This window comes from Aedes aegypti, chromosome 1, assembly GCF_002204515.2.
Source record: "Aedes aegypti strain LVP_AGWG chromosome 1, AaegL5.0 Primary Assembly, whole genome shotgun sequence".
NCBI lineage: Eukaryota > Metazoa > Arthropoda > Insecta > Diptera > Culicidae > Aedes > Aedes aegypti.
In genome coordinates this window covers 28,247,089-28,263,092 of record NC_035107.1, presented here as the reverse complement: position 1 = coordinate 28,263,092, position 16,004 = coordinate 28,247,089, and the positions used below count along the sequence as shown (strand labels likewise).

The 16,004-nt window shown below is 42.9% G+C and overlaps 1 protein-coding gene across 3 annotated transcripts in view; it reads left to right on the top strand.

Moving 5' to 3' along the window:
* LOC5568329 (integrator complex subunit 6) overlaps positions 1 to 10,383 on the top strand; it is a 50,362-nt gene extending 39,979 nt beyond the window's left edge. For all 3 annotated transcript variants that reach the window (XM_001657934.2, XM_021839253.1, XM_021839252.1), the window contains exon 3: positions 7,114 to 10,383. In XM_001657934.2, the coding sequence (XP_001657984.1) occupies positions 7,114 to 9,882 (2,769 nt within the window). In that variant the 3' untranslated portion in view covers positions 9,883 to 10,383. The remainder of the gene's footprint in view (positions 1 to 7,113) is intronic.
* Positions 10,384 to 16,004: the final 5,621 nt, after the last annotated feature.

The following is a 16,004-nucleotide window of genomic DNA, read 5'->3' as shown; positions in this document are numbered from 1 at the left end:
TATTGTAGAGTTCCATCTTCGACGGCGATACTTCTTCAGTTGCTACAGTCGTTTAGGTTTCTCAGGTCTTCTACTGCATTGAATCATCGATCCTTCGCCATCCAAAAAGTCGGCGACCTATACCTGACTCCTGCCGCATAATATTTCTGCAACTATCCTTCCGGCATTCGCACCAAGTGACCAATCCACTGAGGTCTGCCGTATTTTGTTGTCTAACAATATTTGCTTCTTAATACACTTCATACAGTTCGCGATTCATGCGTCTGCGCTGTATTCTATCAACCGATGTTTTCTACCCACCAAGAATTGTTCGCAGCACTTTACGCTCAAAAATGCCGAACACATTCTAATCTGCCTCTTTCAACGTTTGTGTCTGTAGATAGTCACCTAAGAGGGAATTTCGTGTCCGTTTAAAGTTAATTATGCTGTCCCGCTCAAGAAAAGTAAAAACAAATCTTGCCTCTTTCTTCACCCGCAACCATGTAGGTACTTCTTTTCGGTAAAGTTGACGGTCAAGCCTAATCTCGACGTTTCTTCCAATGAAATCGATATCGTCCGCAAAGCTAAGGAGCATGTGGGACCGTGTGAGATAGTGCTGTTCCTGTGAACGTTGTATCCAACTTATTTACATTCGGTTTTCACCACATATAATCCAAATGAATCTAATCTATTCATGGTCCTAAGCACCCGTCGTTCGGACGGAGGTCCTCCGGTTGTATTAGCGTTTTGTACATGGTTTATTAGGGACCCAGATAGCCGTAGCGGTAAACGCGCAGCTATTCAGCTTGACCAAGCTGAGGGTCGTGGGTTCGAGTCCCACCGGTCGAGGATCTTTTCGGGTTGGAAATTTTCTCGACTTCCCAGGGCATAGAGTATCTTCGTACCTGCCACACGATATACACATGCAAAAATGGTCATTGGCATAGTAAGCTCTCAGTGAATAACTGTGGAAGTGCTCATAAGAACACTAAGCTGAGAAGCAGGCTCTGTCCCAGTGGGGACGTAACGCCAGAAAGAAGAAGAAGACATGGTTTATTAGGAGCGGAGGTAAATCTTTTCGCAAATCAAACAAATTTGCTGGTTCTTGATAAAAATGTACCTCGGCTCTCCGCATGACACATTCTACCGCGATGTTGAACAGCAGGCACCAAAATCCATCAGCCTGTCGAAGTCCCAGGGTTCTACTACCTGGAAAAACCTGGAAAACCTGGAATTATCAGGGAATTTTATTCAACCTGGAAAAAACCTGGAATTCTCAGGGAATTTCGGGTCCAATCAGGGATTTTTTTTGGATTTTGTAGAATATGTTTTTTTTTGTGACAAAAAATCTATTCAATCAAAAAAATATTCGGCTGCGCCGCTATCAATATGACACATGCCACGTTCAGTTATTTAATTTTTTAGTCATTTTTAGACAATGAGGCAGAACTTAAGCTTGCCAAATTGGTAAAGCAAATACAGTTCCCAGTCCCAGTTGGATGTTGTTCATGAGCATATGAAACATAGGGCAATTGTTGAACGGCTAAAATGCTCACTAATTGTGAACACGCCATAAGGAATATACAGACTGTTTAGCATTATTAGGCGAGACTTTTAGCCGTTCAACAATAGGAGAACCCTAGTTCCTTTTCTACAATTTTTATTTTCTTCAAAAATACAACTTTGTAGGAAAAAAGCAAAAAATACAGGCACAAAAAATAGTACATTTCTCAGGAAACAGGTCTATTTTAAGGTGAAACATCTCGGAGTTCAAAGATGGCCGGCACAATGGCCGACTTATACCCCTACTCACGTTTTCAAAGGCACAAAACTTGAGAAATAGTAAGCAAATGTTTCTGATCTTCTTATTTTAAGCTTTCTGCCAAAATTAAAAGTGTACTGTTGCTGGATGCTTTCTTCGCGAGATTTGTGCCTTTGAAGTTTGAGTGCAATCTTAGAAGTTGATTCCAAACTGTTGCACCTTAAAATCTTGTTCAATGTCTCTTTGCAAGTCTCTAATCAGTTTAAGGTCTATATTTTTATCGAACTGGTCTCTAAATATTTTTTTCACCTTAATCTTGTGGAGTGAATCCGGATGAAACATTCTAGAGATTCTAGAGAAACCTTCAGAGGTTATATCGCGACTGTTCCATAAGCTCCAAATGATATATTTCTCAGATCCCGAGGAATGGTTCAGGAACTCTAGAGATTCGAATTTCTTCCAGAAAATCCTAGACAACCTCAAGTAATTTTCACAAAGATTACTCTAAAAAATCCTCACGACGCTCCCAGGATTTCCTCCACATATTTTTTTTACTTGTTCTCTTATCGATTTTTCATGTTGTTACTCATAGGAGATTTCCCAGAATTATACAGGAGTTCTTCTAATAAGTTTTATTACAGAGCTCTTGAAAAAAAAAAAACAAATCGTTTCGACATTTTTCCAAGAAACCCTGCAATAATTCCTACGCCATTTTTTTTTTTCATTTATTCCAAGCATTTTGCAATGATTATTTTAAAATTCATCTACGATTACTTTCAGCAATTGCTACAAAAACTCCTTCAGGCATTATTCGATGAAATCTAATATAAACTTTTCCAAGAAATTCCTCAAAAAATTCGACCTGATATTCCTCATTGAGTTTCTTAAGAAATTTCATCATGAATTCAGGAGTTATTTCAAAAATCATTGTTCATCGTTCGATACTTAGAATACGTACAAGTTTCATCAGAGATTACTGTGTGATTTTCTTTAGAAATTCCACGCAGATTTTCTCAAAGAAAATCTGATCAATTTTCTTGACAATTCCCTGGAGACATGCGTTGATGAATGATTAAAAATAAAACTTTGAAGACTTTCTCGAGAACTGAAAAAATAGAAAAGAATTTTGAATTCTTGAAGATGCTCCAAATGGAAATGAAATACATAGAAAAAATCCAAAACTAAATTCTTGGGAGAATTGCTCATAAATTTCATGAAAAATTACAAATCAAACCCCTAAAGAGATCATCGGAGTAGTATGTGAAAGAAATCCACAGCCAATTTAGCAGTAATACATGGCGTCATATCAACTTCAAAAACAAGTGACCATCATCTATGCAAAAATACAAATCGCTCTGCACTACCCATATTCACATGGTCGATGTAACCACCAGTACTATCATTGCTGGGAAAATGCGTTTTTGTGTTCCCAGCTGCTTTCTTAAATATTTCAACAATTTCGGTTAATGGCGGACTTTGGGGCAAGTGTGCCATAGGGGCAAGTGTGTCACCCTTGCTTTTTATAAAAACTACAATATATATTTTCTCTTTGAGCTTAACAATATGTTCCCTTATAGTTCACAATACAATGATCAAAATATGATGAAAATTGCTCTATTTTTCACGTATTTACATCGACTTGTGCAAAGGCAACCAAATTCGAGTGGATTTTTATAAGATTTCGTTGTTTCTAAATAGCATGGTGAAAGGTAAATTATTAACAGATTTTTCAAACGTACTGTACATCGTGAAACTATTCGAATGTGTAAGTTATTGTGGCATTTGAACGAGTATTTAGTTTTACATACGAAATCCAGTTTGGTTGAAATGTATACTTATTCGGGCAAGTTGCCACCTATTTGGTAAACAAAAATTATCGGAGAGAAATTTATAAAAAGGTAAATATCATCAACACAATCATAACAATAAACCAAAATGAGGCACCAGAAGTAGTTTCTGGCGTATAGTAGGGGAATAACTGACATTTTTGCCCCCCAAAGTGATTTTTTCACAAAATATTCAATATTAACATGTTTTTCGGCTTATTAAGTACCGTTTTACATATTTACATCAATATTTTACCGTTATTTTGAGCTGATCTAGTTTATTATTATACATATTCGCCGTAATATAAGGGTAATGCATATATTGTAATGAATGGAGACAAAAATAACCATTTTAGTTATTCGAATTGAGTAATAGAGAGTTACGCATGTTTTGAACCTTGTTATAAAACATCCCCTTATTACGGTAAACTTAAAATTATTTTTTAAATTACCGATCAGCGTCTGCTTTTTAAGTAATATTAATAAAAAAAGAAAATTCTATAACAAGTAGAATTACATGCGATGTTCATTCGGTGGCAGTCTTGCCCATATGGGTGACACACTTACCCCATAGTGTCGAAAAATAGGTTATTTTGGATGATATTTAGGAAGCTCCAAAACTATTACTTTTTGAAATTATTTTCTTATTAAATGGCCTAGTGGTTATGAAAAGATGTGAAACTAACCTCATGAGGCTAAATTGGTAGATTTTATAAGCTTTAGGCAAAGTTAGAGAACAATTTGCACACTTGCCCCAAATTCCGCTAATCTGTACATTTGCTAAAGATTGAAATTAAAAAGTTGACAGGAAGAGACTTTTTGAATAACTCCTTACTTTTTTAACATCTGCAAACGTCGTTTTATCCGTCTAATCAGTGAGTTTGATGGATGATTATATGGATGAATTGACGTAAACACCAGGACACTGTCATAGCAACCTGGTTTATACGCTAAACTATTTGAATAAATACTATGCAAACCAGGTGTTTCTTCGGATAAGTAGGTGTTTGTGTTCATTACATTCCGTTTGCCTCTTATAGATCAAATATTCCAGAACAAAGAAGCGTTGTTCGCATGCCCAACCAGTGTATTATTAGGTAAAGAATGCATATCAATGAAAAAATACATTTTGATCATATTGGCGCTTACGTCGTTTAACAAATATGGGCAGTCCAGCGAAATTTTCTAGGCACGTTCATCTTTATTCCTTTTTAAAAGAAAAGCTTTTTTTTATGTTTGAATAGAATTCATATCTGACTTATGATTAAAGTACTTTTAAAGCATTTTGGAATTTCTTGATAATTAAAAAAAAAACAAATATTTTCTTAAGTTGTTTACACATTTAGAACAAACAGATATTTGTGTTTCTTCGAAATGGAAAATACTTTGAAATTTATCGTTTGATTTTTGTTTATGTTTCGAATCCAAACTCCTATAATTGAAAATCAATTTTTAGTCATCTAAATGAAAAATTCGTCAATCAATTATGTATTTTGGAGAATTTCTTGAACTGAGAATTATTTTTTTCAAAACCTGGAATAACCTGGAAATATCAGGGAAATTCATTTCGGTAAATGAGTAGACACCCTGATTAGTCCCCAACGGGATCCAAACGAACTGAAGTGTTCACCCGAAATTTGCCATGCAGTGAAATGTTGATCCGCTGTCGAGCGGCCGTTGATAAATCAGCTTGCAAACAAACTAATTTGTTGAAACCAACAGTAGAGTGAGAAACAATAGCCGAAGAGGAAACTAAGGCAGTAAAAAGCCAAGAAAAGAACAGAATCCCAATGCAGAAATTAGGCCACAGACAAAAAAGCAGCTAAATAACAAGTGTTGAAATAAAAACTACACAACATTAACCAGTCTATCCGTTCCAACCGCAGGCTTCTAACGGATTTCGCTACCATGCTTCATTTATTCCATGTCTGTGCACTCGACTCATCCTGACCAGCTTGCACCAGTCTAGTCTTGGTCAATTGCACCTTAATCCAGGGGTCTATTCTATAAGTCGAGTCGATCAAAATGACTCGACTGGAGTCACTGTCGACCGAAAAATTTGCTCGATTCAGCACTGTCACTCGAGTTTTTCGACAGTTATGTGACTGGATTACTATGGGAGTCGACGGGTGACAACTTGGGGGATACTATTGCAATAGGATGTTCGGAGATTTTTTATCGTGCCAGCAGTACTAACCGCATTACTGAATGCATTTTTTCAAGATTTTTTTTTTTTCCAAAAAAATAATCATACTAATTTAGGAATTTGCCCAAAGAATTCATTTATTACTTCTTTAACGGCCTTCTTTAGAAATTCTTCTATGAAATTATGAATCCTAAAGATTCTACCTGTATTTTTTAGATATAATCCCTGAAATTACCCCAGAGGCTCCCAATTCCTTCATTGAATCAAAGAATATTTTACTTATTTTTCAAGAAAACCAATCAATTCATCCAGTGCTTCTTCAATCGATTCCGCTGGGATTTCGTCCATGATTTCCGTTTTAAACATTTTCAAAAACTCAAGCAATAATAACTCTAGATATGCGTAAAATTTTCCCCAGAATTGGGAATTTCTCTTAATATTTTTAAAGAGTTTCGTCCCATGATTTCTTCAGAAAGTCCAGCCGCAGATAACAGATGTTCATGCTAGAACAAATATATTCTGAAAACCTGTGTAAATATTCAAATTGAAACTCCTTGCAATCACTAGCGCCGCCACATAGCGAATTGCGTCAATCGCCCCTATTTCTATTATTAAAAACGGCATTTGGTTTAATGGCCTTCAGCGTAACGACTCGTCCCGTATAATTAACCATTGGAAAATAAAGCTCTCAGCTAAATCACAGATAACAGACGTTGAAGTCCGATTGTAAAACTGTGTTAGACAATTAACGGTCATTTTGAATGGCAACACAAGTAGCATCATCGTGGTGGCGCTGTCATCGCTAAGTTCCCATGACGATGTCAGTGGTGAATATGAAATATTTCGATACTGATATTCACCACTGATTGACGCAATTCGCTATGTGGCAGAGCTAGTGATTGCAAGGACTTTAAATTTGAATATTTACACAGGTTTTCAGAATTTGTTTGTTCTAGCATGAATATCTGTCATCTGTGGCTAAATATTTGAGAATGTTGGAAGTGCTCATACAACACTAAGCTAAGAAGCAGATTCTGTTCATGTTGGTATGTAATTGGTCCTTTCACCGCTAAAACATGTATTTGCGAGCACTTCAGCTGGTTCAATAACTTGTCCATTTTCAAGGTTTAAAATCTAAGTTAATAGGGTACATAACGCGAAGAAAGCCGTCTTCCGTAAAGGTTTCTGCAGTACGGCTATCCAATTAATGGAAACCATCCTTCATATTCACAAAATGAACCATATTTCCAACAGTTTCCAACACATTTACATTACGGATTGTGCCAGCTCTAGCATTATAAGGCCTGCTTCTGTTACTACCTGATATCATGTACTTATGTCCTAAAATTGCTAAGTATCACAAGCTTCAATCTAATCCTATATAAATTTCCTTATTTCAGGTCACGGGTGGCCGATCGTACAAGATCCGCTCCCAATACGTACTGAACCAGTGCATCGAAAGCTTGGTGCAGAAGGTCCAACCGGGAGTGGTCATCCACTTCGATCAGCTGCTCACGACCAACAATGGCGAAAACGGCGGCGGAGGCGGAGCTGATCTACAGTTCCAGTCGATCAAACGCATGATCTACGTACAGAAGCACCCGCAGCAGAAAACATTTCCGGTGGGCTTCTGGCCCATCCCGGAACCGTACTGGCCGGACCCCAAAACGAGTAACCTGCCGCCGCGAGATGCTCATCCGAAAATCAAAATAATTACCCCGTGCTGTGATGAACCGGTTATGCTGCGGAACTTCCCGATCGACAAGTACGAACTGGAACCGAGTCCGCTGACGTTGCAAATCCTGTCCAAGAAGGAAACCAACAAGGTGTGGCCGCTGATCGTTTCCAGCGGGATGCACGGGATCGAGATGCCTTTCGGTTTTCTGAAACCGAGCAGCACGATGACCGTGGTGAATCTGTACGTCTTGCCGTACAACTATCAGACCTTTCTGCCACTGATCAATGATCTGTTCCACAAGTACAACCTCAATCCCCCAAACGATTGGATCTACAAGTTTAGCAATTACGTGAAATCGATCCCACAGTACTATTGTCCGTTTCTAAGGCGGGCACTGGCATCGACACCGAATGTACCTTACCAACTGGTGCAATACATACTGCCGGAGAACTTGGACAGCTATCTGAGTCCGGCGGTGGCGAACTATCTGAAACAGATGAAGAACACGGCCAAACAGGACCAGGAGAATTTGTGTTTGAGGGTGTTCAAGCAGTTAAAGCAACCGAAACCAGCCTACCATCAGTTGGAGACGGTAAAGCTGAATCCTGGTCTGCAGCTGAAGCGTGATCTGGTGTCGCATCCGATGTTGAAGGATGCGTTCAACAAGGTCCACGCGGACATTGCTAGTTTCGATAACTACACGATTGTGGTACCGACTGTGATGAGACCGGCTTCGACGAAGAACTACCGCAACCCGTTCGATATCCCCCGGCGGGATCTGATCGACGAGATTGCTCGAATGAGGGAGAACTTCTTCCGGCTGCCGACCAGTGGAATTGCGGTGTTCACCAAGGACAGTGGGCACTGCTTGCCGATTGCGGACATGGGTAACTACCAGGAGTATCTGAAGAACAAGGACGCACCCCTGAGGGAGCTGGAACCAACGAACGTGCGACAGCACATGTTCGGCAATCCGTACAAGAAGGACAAGAACATGGTCATGGTGGACGAAGCTGATCTGAACGAGATTGCACCGATGAAGGGCGGACGAGGCGAAGTGGCAGGGGCTTTGAAGAATAGAACCGATCCAAATGCAAGACTGAGCCGGAAGCGGAAAGCGGGACCAATTAGGAAGGATTACGTCTTCAAACGGCGGTGTTTCGGACTGAGCATGAGCTCTTCATCCAGTGTGACGTCGGAAACGAGTTCTCTGGCAGATTTCACATCCGATGATGATAGTGCTTCCGTGATGAGTAGCATGGGTTCGGAGGCGGATCTCGATGACGACCAGGACGGTCGATTAGTGGTAGACTTTGAGTTTCCCAACGACAAGGATGAGGAGAGTCCTCTCAATGCACACGTCCGGGAATTCATCGAAGGTCCGGACGAAGGTGGCAGTATTGGCGCGGGTCCACCTCCTCCGGATTCGATAAATATCGCCATTCCCGAGTATCCGATTCCTGCCCCAATGCCCTATCATCACCTTCATCATCACCCGCCACATCCACATCACCACCATCTGCACCAGGCGATTCCTCCCCAGGTTAGCCTCGCCGTGCCCTCCTCGAGCACCACTTGTTTGCCACCACTGACCACCGGAAACAGCAGCACCTCCACCAGTAGCAGCACTTCCAGTTCCATCAGTTTAGCATCCACTAGCGCGGCGTCCAACGACATGAACGACGTGTTGGAAATCTCCAACATCCTTAAAACGTGCCACAATGGCAACAATAGTTACGCTACCCCTGAGGAACCTCCTCCTGAACCGGAGCCCATCAAACCTCACAAACCCCCCAAACCGAGTAAAAGCGAACACACGACCTCAAAAACGGACAGCACGACCACCACCTCCGCCCCTGTTAGCGAACGTATTCTTCTGAACGGAGGAGACCACTTCCCCCCAGCGACGTCCTCCTCCAAGGCACCTTCCGCTCCGGTGCGGAAAGCTCCCCGACCGCTCTCCGAAGCCGAGAAGGAACGTTGTCGCGAGGAGAACTACGAGACGCGGACCATCGTCTTCAAGGACATCCGGCGGCCCGGGCGAAACTACTCCCAACTGCTGGAGCATCTCCACCTCATCAAGGGCGATCTCGCGCTCAAGCAGGAGTTCATCGAAATGTGCGTCCACGAGGCGCTACGGTTTCGGAGGCGGAAGATGGCCGACAGCATCCAGGAGTGGTGGGATGGCCAGCTGGAAGCGATGAAACAGGAAGAGAAGCTTCTGCTAAAACAGCAAGCTAAGGCAAATTGTGTTAACAATAGTAGCGCTTATTCGAATCACCAATCCGGGAGACATTCGCGACTGTCGGCCACCGGAAGTAGTAGTAGTAGTTCTGTCAACAGCAGCAGCAGCAGCAGTAGTAGTAGTAGTAGCACTAGTAAAAGCAGTAGTATCCTTTTCCCCCACCAGTCACATCCCCCCAACAAGCAGCAGCACCACCACGGGCCACACAAACATTCGAATCATCAGAGCGGAAGCAGTCGGATATGAGAAGCGACCGGAAGTGCACACGTGCTGCAACTGGTGCGTGTTAAATTGTAAATTTGTACCCGAAACAAAAAACGGTTAGTTTCTTCTTAGAATTTGATTGATCAATTGTTCAAAGTGTAGTTAAAAAAATGAAAGGACTGAGAACAAAAAGGTTTAGTTTTTTCCTGCTTCCGGTTAGCCAAGGGTGTAAAAGTAGTTCAAAACTGGCTGAAAGTGGGTGTGGCCGAAAGTGGTCGTCGAATGTGCGAGCGAGAGAGCCTTTATATAACACAATTTGTTCTACACGAAGGAGTAGTAGTTTTGTTAATGTTTCCCCCTCCCATTTTTTTTTTTAATTTTAAAAGAAAGTATGCAAAAAATGATCACGCAAGTAAGAAAATTTAAAAAATCAAATTGAATCACTGATGATAATGGCAGAAAAACAAAATGTAGCGGTAAGGACAAGAGCAGTTGAGTGTAAATAGATAAATGTTAAATAAATCGCCTACATGATAAGAAAAAGGGGCGTTTTCGGGGTTTATTTGTTGAATGATGATAATCTTTTGCCTAGTTCACTGAAGAAAATATTTACCCGCGATGGATTGCCTTGCAGTCGTTGAGAATAAACTACGGGATAAGACAGATGGATTACAAGCTATAAGATAGAAGTCCAACAAGACCCCGTGAAGGCGGCAAGAAAGGTGAGGGATTACTTCAAGTGGAATCCGAAACTTTCGATTCGGGGCGTGGCCAAGAAGATCAACTCTTCTGTCTGGTTCGGCCAGTAGACAATAAAGCGGGCCGAACATCATGTCTTCAAGGTAAGGAAGGCGCCTAACCAAACCGATAAACAGAATACGTTGGTTAATGGTAAGCTGTACCGCGAGGGGTTGGTTCAGCCGAAAATGGATGCTCCTGAAGAATAAGATCGACAAATTTGTCAAAAAGTGGTTGTGGCAGATGATATTTAACGACCGACACGATCAACGGCCTAATATATAAGGAAGAATTCGTACAGAAGTGCCTGTTGCTATTCCTCAAGCTCCGTGAAGGATTACTTCAAATGCAATTCGAACCTTTCGATTCCGGACGTGGCCAAGATGGTCAATTTTTCCATTGGGTTCGTCCAGCTGGCAATGACACGGACTGGTCTTCATGTGTTCAAGGTAAGGAAGGTGCCTAACCGAACTGATCAACAGAATACGATGGATAAAATTCGCACTTGGAAACTGTACTGCTAGTGATTGGACGAGTCGTAATGGACGACAGATGTACAGTAAAGCAGATCCCTGGCCAAGAGCTGTTCGTCGGCAAGTCCCGTCTGGATGTTCCAGAAAAAGATCGACAGTTATGCCAAGAAGTACTTGTCGTGTCAGGTGATCTGTGTGTGCGGTAAACTCAGCAAATAATATATAGCATATATAACGACCTACACCATCATCGGCACGCCGTATCGAACGACAACGGCCAACGATGCGTCAACTTTGCAGCCTCTCTTGGTATAGTAGTCCGAAGCACCTTCTTCCCTCGCAAAGATATCCATAAGGCCACCTGGAAGTCACCCGATAATCAAACCGAAAACCAAATCGACAACGTTTCAATCGACGAATTCTCCGATATCATCAATGTTTGGACAAACCGCAGTGCGAATATAGATTCGGATCACTACCTAGTTTCTGTACGTATGCGCTCAAAACTTTCGACGGTGACCAACTCGCTTCAAAGCCGAACGCTGCAGCTCAGCATCGAGTGGCTATGGAACTCAGAAGTAGCCTAAGAATACGCGCCGAGCAGTTTGAATTGGCCCTACCAAACGGAAAAGAAGCTTGGCGTCGCCACTCTTCAAGACGGCTGGAGGCACATACGATCCGCCATAGGTAGCACCGCAGCAGCAGCACTAAGTTCAGCGTCTCCGAATCAGAAAAACGACTAGTGCGACGGTGAATTTGAGCAGTTAGGAGAGCTTTTCCGAACTAAAGACACACGGAAGTTTTACGAGAAGCTCGCGTTGAATCTAAATCCGTCCACTCCATACAAAACGCTTACTATTTTTATAAAGTGTACGGATATCGGTCCCCACTATATATCACTATTGAGTCCCTTCGAATCTCGCAGAGGGTTACGGCAAAGTGATCGCCTTTTGCGTTTACTGTTCAACATTGCATTAGAGGAAAGCGGGGATATACACGAGTGGCACGATCTTCAGATACTTGGTTTCGCCGCCGATATTGAACTTTGAGACGATGGTGGATATGTACATCCGACTAAAGGCTAAAGCTAGACGAATCAGACTACACATCAATGTGTGAATACGCGCAAAGCCTTGAGGCAGCGTTGCCGGAAGAGGGAGAGCTCACCGAAGCCCCTCTTGAGGACTGCTGGAGTAGTCTCAAAGCAGCCATAAACAACGCAGCGGAAGGTGCCATTGGGTTCGTGGAAGCAAATCGACGGAACGGTTGGTTCGACGAGGAGTTCTGATAGTCAACATGGATTCATGAAAAACCGTTCGACGACTACAAATCTCATGACATTTTCAAACAAATTAACGAAGAGGATCGAAAAGAGGCAGCAGGTTGACGCAGTTTATATTGATTTCTCCAAAGCTTTCGATAAAGTGCCCCACACGTTAGCTGTGGAGAAAATGCGGCACATTGGTTTGCCCGACTGGATCATCAACTGGACGTCATCGTACTTAACTAATCGTAAGAGTTACGTAAAAATTAGCGACGCATTTTCCGATACCTTTTCCGTTCCCTCCGGAGTCCCACAAGGCAGCCACCTTGGCCCGTTAATTTTTATAATTTTCGTCAACGACATCTGTAGTCTTCTTCGCTGTGATTGTTTGATGTTCGCGGATGACTTAAAAATCTACCGCACCGTATTGTCACCGTTGGACTGCTGTGCACTTCAGGAAGATCTGAACATTGTTTTGGACTGGTGCGGAAGGAATGGAATGCAAGTGAACATCTCGAAATGCAAGGTGATATCCTACAGTCGTCAGCGCTCTCCATTCTTCTTCCCGTACAGACTCGACAGTGAACAATTGGAACGTGTTGACAAAATTCGGGATCTTGGCGTCGTTATTGATTCTAAAGTTAGGTTTAACGAGCATATCTCTACCATCACAGCCAAATCGTATGCACTATTGGGTTTCATCCGGCGCAACACAGCTGCCTTCGACGACGTGTATGCTTTAAAAACTCTTTTTTGCTCCTTAGTGCGTAGCACTTTGGAATATGCTGTCCAAGTCTGGGCACCGTATCATAACGAACAGTGCCATCGAATAGAGAGCGTCCAGAAATCGTTTCTTAGATACGCGTTACGTCGTCTACCGTGGTCCAATCCCATCGAATTACCGGCCTATGAAGACCGTTGCCAACTAATTGACATAGAAACGCTAGCGAACCGTAGGAAAAAATTGCGCAGATTATTCGTGTTTGACCTGATTATGAATCGTATTGACTGTAATTATTTGTTAGGTAACATTTGTTTTTATGCTCCTGTACGTACTCTTCGTAATCGTTCTATTTTGTGGATTCCTACTAGACGCACTCAATACGCTTTTTTGACCCTTTTGACGATAGTTGTAGATTATTTAATGATGTTTCCGATAAATTTGACCTGAATATCTCTAAAAATGTTTTTGCTAGTAGGATAAGGAGTGTCGGACGGTTTTGGACGAGAAGAATGCAGCGCGGGCGATGATGCTGCAGCAAGGCACCCGTCAAAACGTGGAACGATACAAACAGAAGCGAAAACAGCAAACCCATCTATTCCGGGATAAAAAGCGCCGCCTGGAAGAGTTGGAGTGTGAAGAGATGGAGCAGTTGTATCGTTCTCAAGAAACACGTAAGTTCTACAAGAAACTAAATGCATCCCGCAAAGGCATTGTGCCGCGAGCCGAAATGTGCCGGGATAAGGATGGTGGTATCTTGACAGACGAACGTGAGGTGATTGAAAGGTGGAAGCAACACTACGATGAACACCTAAACGGCGCAGAGGAGGAAGATCAAGACAGCAGGAGGAATGGCTTCATCAGTACGGCGAATGAGGGAGACGTGCCAACTCCCACAATAGGTGAAGTTAAGGATGCTATCAAACAGCTCAAGAACAACAAAGCAGCTGGAAAGGATGGTATTGGAGCGGAACTTATTAAAATGGGCCCGGACAGGTTGGCCACTTGTCTGCCACGATTGATAGCCAGGATCTGGGATACAGAACAGCTACCGGAGGAGTGGAAGGAGGGAATAATATACCCAATATACAAAAAGGGTGACAAGTTAGAATGTGAGAACTATCGAGCAATCACCATTCTTAATGCAGCCTATAAAGTGCTTTCCCAGATCATCTTCCGCCGTCTATCGCCACTGGCAAGCAGATTTGTTGGAAGTTATCAAGCCGGATTTGTGGACGGTCGATCGACGACAGACCAAATCTTTATGTTGCGGCAGATCCTCCAAAAGTGTCGCGAATATCAAGTCCCTACGCACCACCTATTCATCGATTGCAAAGCGGCCTACGATACCATCGACCGCGAAGAGCTATGGAAGATTATGGACGAGAACGGTTTTCCCGGGAAACTGACTAGACTGATCAAAGCAACGATGGATAGTGTACAGTGCTGTGTGAAGATATCGGGTGCATTATCGGACCCGTTTGAAACACGTAAAGGACTTCGACAAGGCGATGGTCTTTCCTGCCTCCTGTTCAATATTGCGCTAGAAGGTGTTATGAAACGGGCGGGCTTCAACATGCGGGGCACGATCTTCAATAAATCCAGCCAGTTCATTTGTTTCGCTGACGACGTGGACATTGTCGGAAGAACGTTCCAGGTGGTTGCTGAACAGTATACCAAGCTGAAACGTGAAGCAGATCGGGTTGGATTGAAGGTAAATACGTCGAAGACGAAATATCTGCTGGCTGGAGGAACCGAGCGCGATAGAGCTCGCAAAGGCAGACGCGTAACGATCGACGGGGATGAGTTCGAGGTGGTGGACAAATTTGTCTACCTCGGAATTTGTGATAACGTCGGATAACAGCTGCAGCAGAGAAATTCGAAGACGTATCATTGCCGGAAGTCGTGCTTACTATGGACTCCACAAGACCTTGCGGTCTGGTAAACTTCATTTCCGTACTAAGTGTACCATGTACAAGACGCTAATAAGACCGGTAGTCCTCTACGGGCATTAGACGTGGACAATGCTCGAAGAGGACCTGCAAGCGCTAGGAGTTTTTGAACGACGTGTGCTTAGGACGATCTTCGGCGGAGTATGTGAGAACGGCGTATGGAGGAGAAGAATGAACCACGAGCTTGCGCAACTCTACGGTGAACCCAGTATCACGAAAGTCGCCAAAGCTGGAAGGGTACGATGGGCGGGACACGTTGTGAGAAAGCCGGACAACAATCGCGCAAAAATGGTGTTCAACTCAAATTCGGCCGGTACAAGACGAAGGGGAGCGCAACGAGCTAGGTGGTTTGACAAAGTGAAGCAGGATCTTGGAAGTGTGGGACGATCGAGGAATTGGAGGTTAGCAGCCATGGACCGAGTTAGTTGGCGTAACATTGTGGCGCAGGTCATGTCTTGAAGGACGTAGAGCCAGCAAAAGTAAAGTAAGTAAGGATTGTCTTGAAGTCGTTGAGAATAAACTACGGGATAAGACAGATGGATTACAAGCTATAAGATGAAGCTCAACAAGACCCCGTGAGGCAAGAAAATTGAGGGATTACTTCAAGTGCGATCCGAAACTTTCGATCGTCTGGCTCGGCCAGTAGACAATGTGAGCAGTTGAAGGATGAGAAGAATGCAGCATGGGCGAGAATGCTGCAATACAGCACGAAAGCGAACGAGGCACGGAACAGACAGAACCTGGTCTTCCACAGTAAGAAGCTTTAGCAGGAAGAACGACATCGCGAAACGATGGAAGAGCTGTGGGCACGAGTGGCACGATCTTCAGAAAGTCGGTTAGATATTTGGTTTCACCCACGGCATTGTTATTTGAGACGATGGCGGATACGTACATCCGACTAAGCGCTGAAGCTAAGAGAGCCGGACTGAACATCAATGTGTCGAAGACGAAGTACATGATAACGAGGGGCTCAAGAGAGGACATGGCACGTCTCCTACCTACAGTAGCGTAGCTAG